Source organism: Odontesthes bonariensis, chromosome 7 (genome assembly GCF_027942865.1).
Source record: "Odontesthes bonariensis isolate fOdoBon6 chromosome 7, fOdoBon6.hap1, whole genome shotgun sequence".
Lineage (NCBI taxonomy): Eukaryota > Metazoa > Chordata > Actinopteri > Atheriniformes > Atherinopsidae > Odontesthes > Odontesthes bonariensis.
The window spans coordinates 32840628-32856819 of record NC_134512.1 but is presented as its reverse complement, the minus strand read 5'-3'; the positions used below and the strand labels follow the sequence as shown (position 1 = coordinate 32856819).

Sequence of the window (16192 nt, the reverse complement as noted above, 5' to 3'; positions counted from 1 at the left end):
AAGTGGTGCTCTGCACATTCAAAATAAAAATCCCTATCTATAACGTCAACGACTGATTTAGTTTCTGATAGGTCACGTTTTAACCTTTAACCCTGATTCTAAAATAAAGGAAACTTTAGAATAAGAGCACCCATCTATTGAACTACATTCAATTCATTCAACATACAATCAACTATATATTGAACTTCATTTGAGGACATTTTAACTTATTTCAAAGTTAAAAAATAAACTTTACACACATATATATATATGAGCATCTCATGAGCATCAATCTTTGTTTATTTCTGGCCAGCTGGCCATGCATAGACATGAGGAAGAATTACGGTGGTAATTCTAATTTACTTCAAATTAAATTAGAATTAGTAAATTAGTGTATATATACACATATGGAAATAGACAGTTTTGTCAGGATTGTACAAGGCTGTCCCAATACACAATGCAGGGAGTTATTAGTAAGTACACAGTAATTAAAATGCAGCACCTTTCCTGCATCACATGACACCTGGAGGGAAGCAGGATGTGCATGAACACAGATGTCTGCAGTTTGCAGCAAAGAAATACCTGCACACCTCTGCATTTACAACAGAAGCCCATCAAGACGGACACAGTTCAAACGGAAGCTGTGACACAAAACCAAGACAATGAGGGTGCAGGGCGCACACATAAATGCTCTCATGTAAAGAGGCTTTGTACATCAAAGTGCCTCTCACTTGAAGGCGTCGGAAAATAATTAACCTTCCTAAAACACACCGGCAAGGAAGCACGGCCCCCACAAGATTAGACAAATACAAAGTGTGTCTGATTGGGATTATATATTAATTTCATCCAAGAGTTTCTGCCTTTGTAGCGGGGCCCTGCCATGAATAATGTATTTAACGTCCAAACTGGGGAAATATTTACAATCTGCACATAAGACCTCGAACAAACACATTCCAAAAGTAGCTTCTTAACTTCAGAGAGCAGCAGAAAGGAGCCGTCTTGTTTAGCTGATGAATCTGAGCAGTGTGGTCAAAGTGCATGCCTCCGTGTGCGTGGTGAGGTGCACAACAGCTCAGTTAGTCTGTGCTAGAGATGTGAAGCCCGGCCGGCGCGGTCACAGTCGCTAAAACGACACGAGCAGGAGTGGGATACAAAATGGAGTTGTGTCAGTCGTATCTTTAGAGATCATCAGCGTTTACTTGTTTCTGCCTGGCAACAGTGAGAGGAATGACAGCGCTGCTGGGGGAGATGTTTAACATGACAGTGGGAGTCCATACAAAGCGGTGGACAAAGTGTCCGAATGCATCATGAATGAAAAATACTGTAAAGAAGAAAATAAAGCTAGTTGGCGATAAGTGATGAGCATCTCATCCTTAAACAACTCTCCATACTATTACTAGTGTAAATGAATCAGGGATGTCTTCTCTCAGTTTGCCTTTAATGTGAGGATAGTGCCGTGCCCATGGTTCTGATTTAAATCAGTGTAGGCTCAAGCTAAGCTCATTCCTTTTTCCCTTTCCTTGTTGGTGTGAAAAGCTCCAGCAGTGCACAATCAGAGCGACACGCAGAAGTACAGAGCAAAGTGCAGCCAAGCAGAGCGAAGCAAAATGAACCGCTGCTGCTTTAATGCTGAGGACATGTGCCGGGACGAAGCAGTGGCCCCCTCACCCCCCACCACCCCAGCCCCGGGGACCAGAAGCATTGGAGCCACTACAGCCTGAAACAACCTCTCAGATGTGCTGCAACCCCTTTGATCACCTGAGCGCCTGAGACGCAGGCAAAAAAGCCGGAGCAGAGGAGAGGCCGAGGACAGCTGAGGTCTGAGCATGAGCAGCTGGCATGAATTAAAGCCAGCGTGGGAATGTTTTTGTTGATTGTGCTGCGCTGCTCCCTCTTAGTCAGGTTTGTCACTCATCTTGATAAATGTCTGTCCACATCTTACAAAAGGAAGGTTCTGCTGAGACGCTGCAGCGTGGACATTTACACTGGACACGCTGTGCAGTGTTTTCGTCTTTTCTTCGCTTGGAACGGTCCCAAACTTTTTCCTCTTTTTCTCTGATTTTCCTCCTTGTCGTTTTCTCTGGTTTCCTCCGTCGCGCCATCAAATCAAGCTGCTACAAAGGCAGCGGGGGTGCACGTTGTGTGACGTCCGTGTGAAACAGGGCGACCACTGAGCAGAACATGTTTGTGCGAGTTGACTCGATTTTTGGTCATCGAGTTACTCAAGGAATCGTTCCAGCACTGAGGGAATTTCATGTAAAAATAACAGATTGAGAATAATTCTGAGAGTAAACGTTCGAGAAAAGACTGTCTGTGGAGCCCCAGTTTGTCGACAAATGAGTAAAAAGAAATCATTGAACAACGTTAAAAACAACGTTTCTGAAAGAAAGATTAGAAGCATCGATAAGGATGTCAAAGTTGCTGTCGGCTGAGTTTGTGTACCTTACTGCACTGGAGGAAAATACATCACCTGCCGGGATTGATTAAACGTGAACAAAATCCTTAAAACAGGAGAATTCATCATAGATTTGTGACAAAATTATCCAGCCGTCACTGCTATGTTCTTCAAGAAGGCCAATAAACCCAAATATAACAGGGATGCACCGATGCTCACAATGTTTAACGATATTTACTTCATTCCACGTCTGTGCTGGCAGTCCCCGATGTTCAATATCCAGCAAATTGATCACGAGACTCGCTTTATTCGTGAATAGCAGTTATCATATTTATCATAGAGTTTATACTCAAAGTTGACAAAACAGCAATAAAATCTCTGATGAATTTAAGCAGTTTTCTGTCCATCTGACATTGTTTCCACATTAGATCTGGATCCTGATTTTAGAAAGTCTGAGAGCAAAAAAGGTCCACAAGAAAAGATCATATTGATATTTGGGGACGATGCGAATCTTAAATCTAAATCTGATTTACATAGAAACGCATAATCAGTGTGGAGGCTCTGGCAGCTCAAGTAAGACTTTAAATTGTCTCCTGTGCCACACAATAATGCTGTTTTGACCTAAAAAAAAAAACTAAAAAAACTATCTGACCACTTGAAAATATGTCGACAGTCTGAATCTGCAGTCTGTACATTTGCAGCCTTGTCAGCATTAGGAGATCAGATCAGAACACTTCATGTCCTGAGTGCCCTTTTATAATGTTAACACCTGCTCGTGGCACTTACCAAGAACATTTAAAAAAAAAATAATAATAAAAAATAAAAAAATAAAAAAAATAAAATAAAAAAAAAATAAAATAATAAAAATCACAAAACCTTAAATAAACCGACTCCTGTGAGACAGTTTACATAATCATCACAACCAGAAGTCATCCGCAACCTGAGCTAACCGACTTGCAGCTGCAGTCTGATGTTCAGCTGAAGTAAGAATAATCATTTAGTCACGGCTCCGCTCCCTCCAATTACTGCCGAGCAGCGCAGGAAGACGCACTGCCATCAGTTATGGCTGCATTTGACGAGTCAAATTGCTGCTGAGAGTGTGCGACACCCGTGCAGTGTCAGTGTCATGGCTGGTTAGAATGAACAATTCCCACCCAAAACGTCAGGTTGTTCCTCTTTTCTCCTGCGTTTCCTCGGGTTGTTCCATGGGTTAGTAAACTGGAACATCCAGGACTACTTGAAAGTACTTTTAATCTACATTTCAAAGCACAAAGTCCATGTTTTTGTTTCCTTCAATAATCACTTCGTCCAAACTGACTAGAGGGGATGTGAGTATTTGTACAGCTAGCAATTGAGGAAATGTTAAACTATCCTTCAAAGCAACTAAAAGTTGTTAACAAAAACTGTTAACAGCTGTGACACAGGATAATAAAAAAATTCTTTTAAATTTGCTCAACAGCCTATATGGAATCTCATGCATGTAACTGTTTGCTTTCTTACCAATAAATCACGAACGTTGCCATCATCAAAGGCTTAAGAATCCTTTCAGCCAACTTCCCGCAGCACTGTGTTTGATTTTCCAGCATTTGGTCACATTCCCTTCATAATGCATCTTGTGCTTTGACACAAAATAGATTGAGCAGAAGTGAACTGCGGCTTTGCAAATCTTTTGGATTGAATCTTGGAAATGTTATTTACTTGAGTGCTGAAGAGGACACGGCGGAGCGTGTGGCGCCATTCATTTGATTTGCCAGGGTTTCTAAACCAATGAGCTGAGCGTTCGTGTGTGAGCAAAAATCCTTATGAAGGCAAGTGGGTGACATCAAATAGAGCAGGTTACAGCACAGCAAGCGCTCTCATCTGTCAGCCGCCATCAGTGTTTCCAGAGGAATCACTCCATGTGCATTAAACACGAGCTCAGAGCCCGAATGCACCTTGAAGCTCGTGGAATTCACCGCCATTATTCTGGAAAATGTGCTAAAAAATGTACATATGCAGAGGAGCACTAAGTGCATTATAAATATTCACAGATTTAATCTTTTTTTTTTTTAAAGACTTGGAGTGTGACATGGCTACACAGTGGGTAGAATAATATGAGTGAAGCAGCAGCATGAACACATTTATTTTTGCTTTGAATCCACAGTCACAATTAATTCAACCTCACAAAGTGACTAAATATGATTGATTCTTTCATTTTCCTCACTCTCGTACTGGGAGGAAACTCGGAGATGCCGATGACCTTTACTGCACATCTTAAAGAAGTGACCTTCATCCCCGTGCTCCACCAAACCAGTTTAAATAAATAAATTGGGAGGTTTATTTTTGCAATAATCCTGTTTACACACAAACCAACGAAGAAACCCGCCTCCCTTCGGTTGGAGAACGGAGCTAAAACAAATACCTTTCCTCTGCAGCACAACAAATGCCACGTTTCCAATCAGATTGCGAGACTCTCGGAGCTCTGATCTCCAGCCAACTCGTCCTCTGTGAGAATCCACGGGAGACGAAGACTAACCAGCGTCTGATGCGTCTAATCAGCACTATTGATCATTGTAATTGATGACAGCAGACAAATTATCATCAGCGGGAGGATTTATCAATGACTCTGAGGCCAGACATTCTATTCCACACAGTCCCGCCCTCCTTATTGAATTCCAGGGATTTATCAGATTCATCCATTTAAGCATAAACATCCTCTTGTGCTTCTGCATCGTTGTTACAAACAGCACCTCTTCTACACATAAATGAGCCAGATTAGAGCTTTTCTACACTCGTTGACCGCTCTAAGCACGAGAAAGTTCAATACAAGCAACGTTTTCGCGTAACTTAACTCAACTGTTTCTAACTTTCTTTGTGAGAGATCATGGTACACGTAAGTACGGCTGAATTCACTGCACAGATGTTGTCTTTAATTACGTGAATGGGGATTTTTTCAGAGGCTGTGGTTATGAAATCAGGATTTTATTAGAGCAGAGCGACAGTCTGGAAATGCTTTAGATGGTGAATTCACCCGTATTTGGCTGATTTTCACGCACAATTTCTGAAGCATTTAGCCATCTGACAAAAGAAATTTAAAAAAAATAAGTGAATGAGAGTAGCCTGGCTGACGCGTCCACAATCTCGATGAGATGGTGGTCTGGGAACTAGGTGTGCATTTTCTCGTATTTGAGGCGTGGTTTACGAATGCCTAGAGCCGTTTATTGGACGCTACGAATGTCTATCAAATGACGTCTGGTTCTTCCCATGCTGCTTTGCGCGCGATTCACAGCCAATTGTATCACTTATACCAGATGACGACAGAAATTCGACGAGGAAGAAGAAAAAATTGGAAAATAAAAGTAAACTTGCACTCTAAGCTACTTAAATTCACAACAAAGTAGGCCTATATGCTATATTCTACATGATTTTTTATGTTGTAGAGTTGTGAATTTATTTTATCAATGGAGAAATTGAGCAGCCTTGCTTTGTTGTCTACAGTAGTAGATCAACCCTCATCTTACTTTGAAGCTCCCAGCTTCCTGAAGTGACGTTGACGCAGCTTTAGCAGCAGAAAAGCTATCAGCCTTGTGTTGATGATAATAATAAACTCCTGGACTATGTACAAACTTCCAAATGCATCCTTTTGTGAGTACAGACCATATTTGTGCTACTGTAGAAGTTTGGTGTCATGGCATGTGATTTTAGTGTGGTAATTTTGGAGATACTGCCAGGGTCCGTTAGCGCTTGTACTAAGCTATTCGGGATAACTCAGTAACTCAGCTGATGTTCAGCCAAGATCGGAAAAACTTTGGGTGGGCTACTTGGCTGGATGTCACGGACCAACATGTTCATGTGTATTTTAAAAGTCCGGATTTTAGTCAAGCTGACACAATCACTTCTCTCTTCATAGTTTCATGTAAACACTGACTGATTACATATTCATACAAACACACGGAAACATAAAAGGGAATGCATCAGGGATCTAATGCCACAACGTCATCGCCGCTGCAGCACAGCTCATTAACGCCGGGCTCTGTGACAGTCGGCTAACTTCACACGGAGTTTGCTACTGATAGTTTTGTGCAACATGGCCGAATATTTACGACATGGATGCCGACTTTGAGTACGATGTAGATCCTTACCAGAGAGAATAAGCTGTGCTACAGCAGCGCACGTCGATGACGTCATCCCACTAGACGTGTGTGTAGAAAGCCCCTTTAAGCCTCGGATAACAACAACACGGCAGCTATGAGCTAACAGTGCAATAGTACTCGTTCATTCATTCATTCGGCTTAAATTATTGGTGAAATAAAGACAGATAATGCCTTATTTAGAGGCTCATTGTCTCTGTCCTGTTCTCTCCCTGTTTTATGGATATACGCGGATGTGGAGTGATCTAAATATCTTCCGAAGGACGCTGACTTTCACCAAACTGTTATCGCTGAGTAGATGAACGTATTTTATGCCAGAAATAAGGTCCAGATTTAAAAAAAAAAAAAAAAAAAAAAAAAAAAACTTCTCCTTTAACTAGATTCTAATGCGTTATTGTGGTTTAAGATCGGTATATAAGTGAGGGAGAGTCATTAAAGCCAAATAACAAGAATAAGGAAAACCCCAGAGACTCGCATAATAACCAGCCATCACCACAGCCTCCAGTCCACCACCAAAACATCTGTAAACCTCTCTATTACAGATGTGAGTATAAACCGGCAGGTTCATTGCTGCGTCCTCGCCATCTGGTGACATTTTATCCCTCAGACACAACGCATGTGAAAATGTGGAAGAAATGAGGGTCTATCAACGGTATAAGACAAGACAAAAACAGAATAAAACACGCACCACTCCTTTGACTTCACTCAATTAAGAACACAATCACCCTGCAGCTGTTCTGATCTGAACTTCTTTTTTCTGCCTTTAAAAATAAGTTACATTAATGCATAATCTAAGCCAACACCTGTGCAGCGTCTCACAGCCATGGCAAGCGTAAAATTCTGCAATTTTCTGAGGAATTGTGTAGCGAAAAGCTTAATAAATTACTCTGAAAAAATCCTTTTAAACACTCTCCTCTCCAAACATTGCGCTCTGGAAGGGAAACTCGTATAAATACATATTCAACCGGGTCTCAAAGATCATAATGTCCACACCATTCAGGTGCTAGTTTTTTTTTCTTTTAAACGGCAAAACAGAATTTGCACCAAACACATACTATAAGTAAATCTGGTCCTAAATGTAACAGCTACCCAGATAGCAAAACTCTTTTGGCCCATATCTGGCCCACACCTGACATGTTCATCCGGCCCACATACAGCATGGAATGATGGCACTCGGGCGGTCCGCTCATGTTTGCCAAAAGTGGGCCACAACCAAGCCATCACAATGCCAGACGTCAACCAAAAACAGACCCAATAAACCAGCACTCAACCAGAAGTGGACCACTGAATGTTTCATAGAAAGTATCATTTACTTATCGCTTAATCTGATCATTTCTGACTTACAGCACAATTTTGACCATTTTTGACTATATTCTAAAAAAGAAAAGTTATTGTATTGCTTCCGTTATTGGAAAATTTACAATTTGAGCCCTTTTTTTTTTTTTTTTTTTTCCCAAATCGTTGTGGCTAAAGATGTTATTGAATGCTTTAAAAGAAGAAAATGTACTATTTTCTTTTCCCCAGAGAGTATCAAGATAAACTGATTCTGATCTAAAATCTTCCCAATAAATCTAAAGCTGCGGTTGGGAAATGTTAGCTTCCCGTAAGGGGCGGAAGGGGGCGGAAGCTGGGGATCTGTGGCAAATGGCGAACCAGCCTCTACCAGCAAAATGAATTTAACACATCAGATGTGACAGTCTCACCATTACTGTCATCCTTATACTTTCCATTATTACACTGAGTGGATGTAAACAGAATCAGTTTGCAAAAGAAAAATCCTCGACCTCACAGCAATTCATCATAACAAACCAACATTCTCCTACACGGAGCACGTTGAACACACACCGATGACGTCGAACAGCAGCAGCAGCACACACTAACCCAAATGATGAGGAAACCAGATGTTCAGCAGCTGGAAGCAGAAGGTTTGAGTTCACTTTGAAACCCGGAAAATCTCACAATGCGGCTCACAGTGTGTCATCTGACGCTGATTATTAGGCAACGGGCTCCAAACTTGGCACTTACTCAGATGTAATTTCAACCCCTGACGGACAAACGCAGACACATAGCGAGAAAACTACTAGCTGCGGATCTGTTCCCATGGCAACGCCGACAGATAGATCTCGGCCACCGACTGAGGGATGAGGATCTATGAAAGAAAACACCTACACACGCGCACTCTATGGACACGCAGACAGAAATAACACTCACCGGCTGGAAATCAGCCTCCAAAAAACATCTTCCACCGGCAGTCCACAAAAGAACTTTCAAAAAACAACCAGAATGGTTTTTATTTTCCTTTTTTAAAAAAACTGTAGAAGCTGAATTACTGTGTAACCAGGTGTAAGAATCAGGGTCAAGTAAAAAAAAAAAAGCTCAATCTTAAAAGGCACAGCAGCTTGAAATGAAAAGGTTTTTAGGGGCGATTTGCATGCGCTTAACAAAAGAAGCTGTGCAGATCAACGGCCTTTTTTTCGTCAAAATACTTGAACAATCTTCCCTTTTTTCTTCCATTTGTGCTTTCATTCTCAAATGTACATTTATTCATCTTGTTTGGGCTCATTATAGGACTGCAGTCGCCTTTATAACCCTCACGTGGAATGTTTAAGTAAGAAGAGCTTGCAATTTAATCTGAAAATGTCTCTCAAACTGCACGTCGGCCGGACATAAATTGTTATTGAGCTCTGAACCCACAGCAGCCAACAAAGCAGCGAGTAAAGTATTCACACCTGCTCTGTAGATACTCGGTAACTAAGCAGTTTTATTCTCTTTTTGATCTAAGAAGTCAGATCTTTTGCTTTTAAGCCTTTAAAGTATTATTTCTAAGTGCTTCATTTAAATACGTGCATTTCCAACTTTAATGGGATGTGATGTTTCAGACCTGTTCCCAAAAAGGGCGAAGCAGTGGCACATGTTAATAAAAATCATTTATTTCATTAACATTTTCTTCTTCTTTGCCTTTGTTTGTGTTTCGTAAGGATCCGAGAGGTTTTTGAAGGTCTGTGCAGTCAGTTTAACACCTGGAATCTTTCTTTAATGAGCCAAATTAATCTTATGTGTTGCAACAACAAAACATTTATCTCCAAAACAAGACTGTCTTCCTCCAAAAACAACCCCAGGGTTGGTTTGTTCATGCAAGCAGTAATGACCTATAATGACCTTGATGATGCTAAAAAAGGGGGCGTGGCATCGCATCGTTTTAGTCCCAACTATGATGTTTTTAACGTTAACCAAGTGATTTCTGTCCCTAACCAAATGATGCTGTGGCCTAAACCAAACCCGGCCTGATAAAGGAAACACTTGACAAAGACGTTGGCTCCAATTTAAGAACACACCAAGCTCCTTAGAATTGTACAAACTCTGTTTATACCTCATATACCGTCATTTCCATTTATATTTCCAAGTATGTTCAAGTGTCCTTCGTGTTTTCCTGGCAAGATATAAAGAATTAAACTGGTGGTTCAAGACTCCAAAACCCCAAAATCACTGCAGTGTGTGAAGGCATGTGTTCACCCATAACTTGTTCAGCTAAATGTGACTTCAAAAGAGCTTTTTAGTCATTTATCAAGAAGTTTCCTTCAAACCTGCGTTAATTTGTCCGAACGAGCTGTAGACAAAGCCGCGGGACTATAATACAGTTTGCTGAACACTTTTTGTTTGGACGTCTGTGCGCAAAGATCAGAAATCATTCATTTGTGTCAGTCTCGTTCCAAGTTTTTTGACCTCGGACAAATTCAGCTCAGATGTCCATTGAAAAGTAAAAACTTTTCCCTCCAAACGCAGAGAAACGGGGACGCGGGCAGTGCTGCGCTGCGCTCCGGCTGCGCGTTCAGAAACGTCGGTGAGGGCCTCTGTGAGCCGAGCTTTAAATGCGTGACAGGAGGAACATTCAAACACGCATTCAGCCCGGAGCATCACGAATTAAACGTGAGAACAACAAGAAAGCCTTCAAATCACCAAAATAATGGCATTCTACACTGCAAAGCACAGCTTTTGTTGATCCACGTTCCCGCTTGAAACGAACCGAGACTATTTCAGTCTTCCACATAATGATCTTCCACTTCATTTGATAATAATTAACCGCATCTGGAAAGGTAACTGAACCAGAGTGGGCGCCACTCAGGAGCTGATCATGTGGTGATTAACAGGAAAATAGCCCCACTCTCTCAGACTGAGGTAATACAGCCTCGGGTTCTCACCGTCAGCGGCCACAGAGCTCTGCATCATCAGCACCACGGCGACGGTCACAGACCACCGGGCCAGCATCCCATCCAGCCACCGCGTCTTCTTCACCTTCCTCGGGGAGCAGGCGGCCACCATCCCCGCTTCCAGGGTCCATCCCGTCTTGAGCAGATCCCCTCCGACCCTGGGGCCACTGCTGGCGCTTCTGGAGAGGAGCGCGCGTTTGGGAGCCATTGGTCAACCAATTAATCCCGAAAGGAGAGCGTCTAACGGCGCTGCTGTGGTGAAAGGCATCCGATCAACCTGCCCCCGGTTCGGACAAGCAGAGCTCCGCTCTCCATGAGCCTGCCGGAGGCTGTGAGGGTCGGCAAGCGAACTAATAGCTTTTAATTTTCCCTTCTCACTCTTGCTCGTTGCTGTGCGTGCGCGCAGCGTGCGAGGTCTGAAGTCCCTAATGCGACCGCAAGGCGCTCTCCATCACGGCTGCTGTTTGCGTCAACACACCGCTGCAAAACCGGAAGAGAGTTGGTACCATTTTCAGAATAAAAGCGTTCAAAACGTGTCGATGTGGGGGTAGAAGCTCGCGTTTCAGCCAGAGAAAATTAGATTTTTTTTGTCAAGCCAGAATGAATATATGCAGTTTGAAAGTTTAAAAACGCCTTAAGATCACTTATATGCATATTATTGTAACAACAAGAAGTCTGGACCTCTCAGCATCCATTGCAGAAACATTCATGCTCTCATGCGGCCAAAATAAATAAGAACCAAGACTCCATCGCAGGTCCGACACCTCTTTACCTCCAATATTAAACTCATTAAGCTCCACTGTAGATATGTTTTAACAAGCAAAAGTTGGATATATTTTTAAAGAAAATGTCTAAACTTTAGAGATTTGAAACTCAAAGTAGAAATCAGAGCAGAGAAATATGAAGGAACTGGTTCAAATATAGGAAAATGTTCACATAAATGGTGCCAAGACATGCCAGGTGTCCCACAGAACTTCGGCTAAGATTTCTTATCCGATTGGGATCTTACCTCAGATTCAAGGGCCAGAAGCAGCTCCTGGAATGTCTCAATCCGGTCCTCAGTATCCTGGTGTGAAAATGTAAAAAACAACAATAATCAATAAAAACGGCATTTTAAAAAACATTTTAAACTAGCAAAGAACAAAGTCCACTGCTATTTGATCTGATTCCTGATGAGAGCACTGTCATGTTAGAAAGGTCAATGGATGAGATCCTAATGAAGGATTCTCTTAAAAAAAAAGAGAAAATGAAGGATGCAGGCTCTTGTTTAAACCAAGAGCCTGCATCCTAGATGTTTTTTGTGCCAAGTGTGTGTTTAATTTGTAATCAGTAATTAGTTTAATTGAGTAATCTTAGTGGTGCCTTCCTAACAAATCATAACATCTGCAAATGTGCACTGAAATCCCTGCACTGAAAATATCCAAAACAGGTTCAAAATTCACACTCGAGTGATTCAGACTTTGTTAAACTAGCGTCTCGTCCACTCTGAATGGGGTGACGTCGCATGAAACGAGGGTTTGTTGCTTTGAGAGAACTTAAACAAGGAGCAGTGCAGACACCAGCAAATCCGAAATATCAAACCCACTGTGTGAACCTGCCTCCGCTGTCAGTGTAGCAGAGTCCAATGTGCTGGATTAGTGGTGTCCAATTCATTTGTATATTTCAAACCTCACCCCAGTCTTTTTCTAAACCCAGTCACATAGTTTAAAAGCTTAAACCGAGGTGATTCTTTGATGTATTAAACAACCAAATGATGCATAAAACAAGTGAAAATGCAGGTAAATGACAAGAGAAACAAAGAAGTAGAAAATTTCTTGCTTACCAAACATGACGTTGAACTCTAATCGCATGTTTGTGGCTCCTGTGACCCTCGTACGCCTCCCCTCTGGCTGCCTTCTGAAACCTTGCTGCTTCTTTATGAGTAAACACTGCTGTTTGATGTCAGAAATCTATGGCTGCAACCTGTGTATCAGGATCTGACACCTCGAGTCTGTCGAAGGCTCCACAGGGTCCGTGACAAAACGGCAGTATTTGATGCCCTGGGAATAACAGCCTTAAAAAATGTTCATTTAAATGTAATGTGAAAATGACAGATGTGTAAACAATCAAACGTACAATCTGGATTAGTTGAACTAAACCCAATAGCCTGTCCTCCAGAGGAGATGCTCCCCACATTACCTTTATTGGGATGTTACAGCCGAGGCTAAAGCAGGTGTGGACAGTTAATTAAACAAGCCCAAAGGAAGAAATGGAAACCAAAATGAGACAAAAGAAGTGTTGAGACATACAAAAGGACCATGAGACACAAAAGGGTTTCAACGCGACGCAAAATGATGAACATTCACGAAGACTCAAAAATGACATGGATACAAAGATGTAAGAGAATGCAACAAATTAATTTGAAGCATGACAATTAACAATAAATAAGCTGCAAGATTACAACAAAAATGTTTTTAAAAATAAATTTAAAAAAAGATGGACAAATGACACACAAAACCGCCATAAAGACATATCAAATTAACACGATAGTGTTCAAAATGAGACACAAAATGTACCATGTGTTGTAAAATGTCCAAAAATAAAAAAAAAAAGAAAGAAATGCTCCAAATAAAGGCAAAACGAGGCAAAGAAAAAGTTACACAAAACAAGAAGGGCCACAAAACTGGTCAACAAAGTGACCACAGCGTAAAGAATTACCCAAAAAAGAAGATCCATTTGTTTGATAACGTGTTTGCATTCTCACTGCAGCGAAAGCCAAATCTCTCAGCTTCTGGCTACTATGAGCTCATTCACAGGCCTTGAATACAGTTTATCAGCCGTCTTTAGCTTTCACAATATCAAATCAAATTTATTTATATAGCACATTTCATGTACAAACAGTTCAAAGTGCTTTACATAAAATAAAAGCATTGCAGCCGGGAGTGTAAGAAACATTAAAAATACATAAAAGAATATAAAGAGAAATAAAAATAATTTAAATGAATTTAAAAACAAGCAACAGTCTAGATAAGTTAAAAGATATTTCATGCATAGACATATGAGAACAATACACACAATAAGTTTTCTTTCTGGTTTGTGAACTGAATTGGTTTGGTTATTTTGTTCAAGAGCGAACCTTTACGGTTTCATTTAAGTTAAGAAACTTACTTCCGGTCGTTATTTTTTGGCCAACTGCTGCTAGCTTAACGCAGCTTCCAGCAGGTAGGTAGAAACCCTCCATGTGTGCTTGTTTTAATTTATGGTAATGTGGACGAACTACCTCACCTCTAAAAACGGAGATGGGTCACATTTAGTCCTTTTGAAACCCGCTGCATTAATTTGAGGACCAAAAGCAAAACGTAGGCGGTCAATGCTGCAGCTGCTCTGCTGGGTTCCAGCGGGGGACCGGCGCCCCCTGCTGGGAGCTGAGGGCAGTGCAGGCGGACAGGCGCTCCGGGTGAACTCGTTCATCACCAGCCGGTTCCCTCTGAGACCGATTTACTGCAAAAGATTAATCATTCCATAGAGGGAACAGCCTTAAAAGACCTTCCATTTGTAAATGCTTCTATACCAGGAAGGTTGCTTTTTTTTTGCACATATTTCATCCAACTAAAATGTGTTAAAGGCCTACAGAAAGCTGACACTACACCCAATACATAATGATAATACATACACAGAGGAACAATAATGATCATTGGACTCTACACCAAAACATTTCATAAACGCATGAAATTTGCGATTTTGAATTTGCCACTGAATTCCCCTAACAAATACTTGTCAGTTGCAGATATTTTTGTACTGTTACTAAGGTGTCACTGGGCAACATATTTCTGACCTCACTGCATCTTAACTAGTCATTTCTACCAGAAAATTTAATTGAGACTTAATTAGGTTTTTCATGAGCTGTTTCGTGAGCTGTCAAAATGTTTAAAGGCAGGGTAGGGGTTCTTTTTCTGGAACATTTTTTTACATATTGCTTGAAATACTCTTCACACCCCCATTGCAACCAATTAATTAAAAGTTTTGACACAAATATGAAAAGTTTTAGTGGCCTCTAGAACGAACAATCTAGGAAAAACAGTATCCAATCATACTGAACGGACCGTTCACAATGATTGGATACTGATGCCGTCTATCAAACTGCAATCTGCTCCTCCCTCCCCCTCCTTCCCCCGTGCGCGTACCCTGCTCCGTGCACGTCCAGAAGCTTGGCAGGAAGCTAAACTAGAGCCAGCTTGGCTAGCACCTAGCATTATTAAACGTATAGTTAACATATACTAAATACGGCAACGATCGATGCTTGCTGTCAGAACAGCGCTCATGCACCTTCGTGCTCGTGCGCGTTCATGTACTCTAGAGGCGTGCCTTCGGGGGGAAAGTGAAGAAAAGGGTTGGGACTTTTTACCTGTGTATTTTCAAAATGCAGCTTTGCTGGACTCAAAATCCAGGATCTCCTACCCTACCTTTAAGTGATATCTCTGTTTTTGTTGCGGCTATTCATAAAGAAAAAAAAAAAAGTTAAATTCTTCGCCAACTCAAATAAATCTGCAGATGCACCACATTCACATTGTGTGTACAACCCAAAGAAGTCCATTGTCCAAACAAATCCTCTAAGTTTTGCTGCTTTAATCTTCAAGCAAGCAAACTGAACTTCACACCCTGTCCTACTTTCTTGCATCTTTGTTGTCATTTTCCACTATTCTTGACAGTTTGTCACAACTTTTGCATCATTTGCTATCTGTTGTGTCCGTTTGGTGTCCATGCTGGTCTCATGCTTGCCACACAGAATACAAAGTGCCCCTTGAGTTGCCAGGTTCAGAACGAACTAAACAAAACAAAAAAAAAAAAAAAAGGGAGGAAATTAAACTAAACAGTCGACAAAAACAGTTTTTCAAAATGAAAAAGGAACTAAATGGATAAAAAAAAATTAAGTTTCTGACATCTTGATGATTAAAACGGCAAAATTTCCATGTGGTGGCTCCAACAATGAAATAATGCTCGTTAGTTTAGTTGATCATCTATCCACCACTTTGAGCAGACAGGTGCAAGTAGTTATAAACTGTGCCAAAACACCTGCGATATGCATGCATGAGTGAGAAATTCTGATATTTTAGCACATTGTCGCAGCCGATAGTGAAACAGAAATGCATTATAATATGGGTGCACTGACCATCTAACGACATGCTCCATCAAGAGGTTTCGTGTTTGTTAAGTTTGATATTTCTGACCATCAATGCCACGTAATCTTTGGACTTTGGCAACATGAAAGTGGTGATATTTTTTTTAAGGGTTAAGTTATGCTGCATTTAAAAAGAATCCTGAAAAGGAGAAAAAAAAATGCATTAATAAAATCAATGTTTTGGCCCCAGAGAGGAAATTACCATTCACATAAAATAAACAAATTCTCCAAAACATCGTCACCCAAAGGCAGGAGTGTTCTTCCTCTTGTCCTCCTGCAGGGGATACTGGACTCTCCAGGAGCTTCACAGACCACAGGTGCA

The 16192-nt window shown here is 41.2% G+C and overlaps 1 protein-coding gene across 3 annotated transcripts in view; it reads right to left on the bottom strand.

Annotated features, from left to right (window-relative positions):
- Nucleotides 1–11135, bottom strand: part of kiaa1549la (KIAA1549-like a) — a 133408-nt gene extending 122273 nt beyond the window's left edge. For all 3 annotated transcript variants that reach the window (XM_075470600.1, XM_075470601.1, XM_075470602.1), the window contains exon 1: nucleotides 10704–11135. In XM_075470600.1, the coding sequence (XP_075326715.1) occupies nucleotides 10704–10920 (217 nt within the window). In that variant the 5' untranslated portion in view covers nucleotides 10921–11135. The remainder of the gene's footprint in view (nucleotides 1–10703) is intronic.
- Between the last annotated feature and the right edge of the window lie 5057 nt (nucleotides 11136–16192).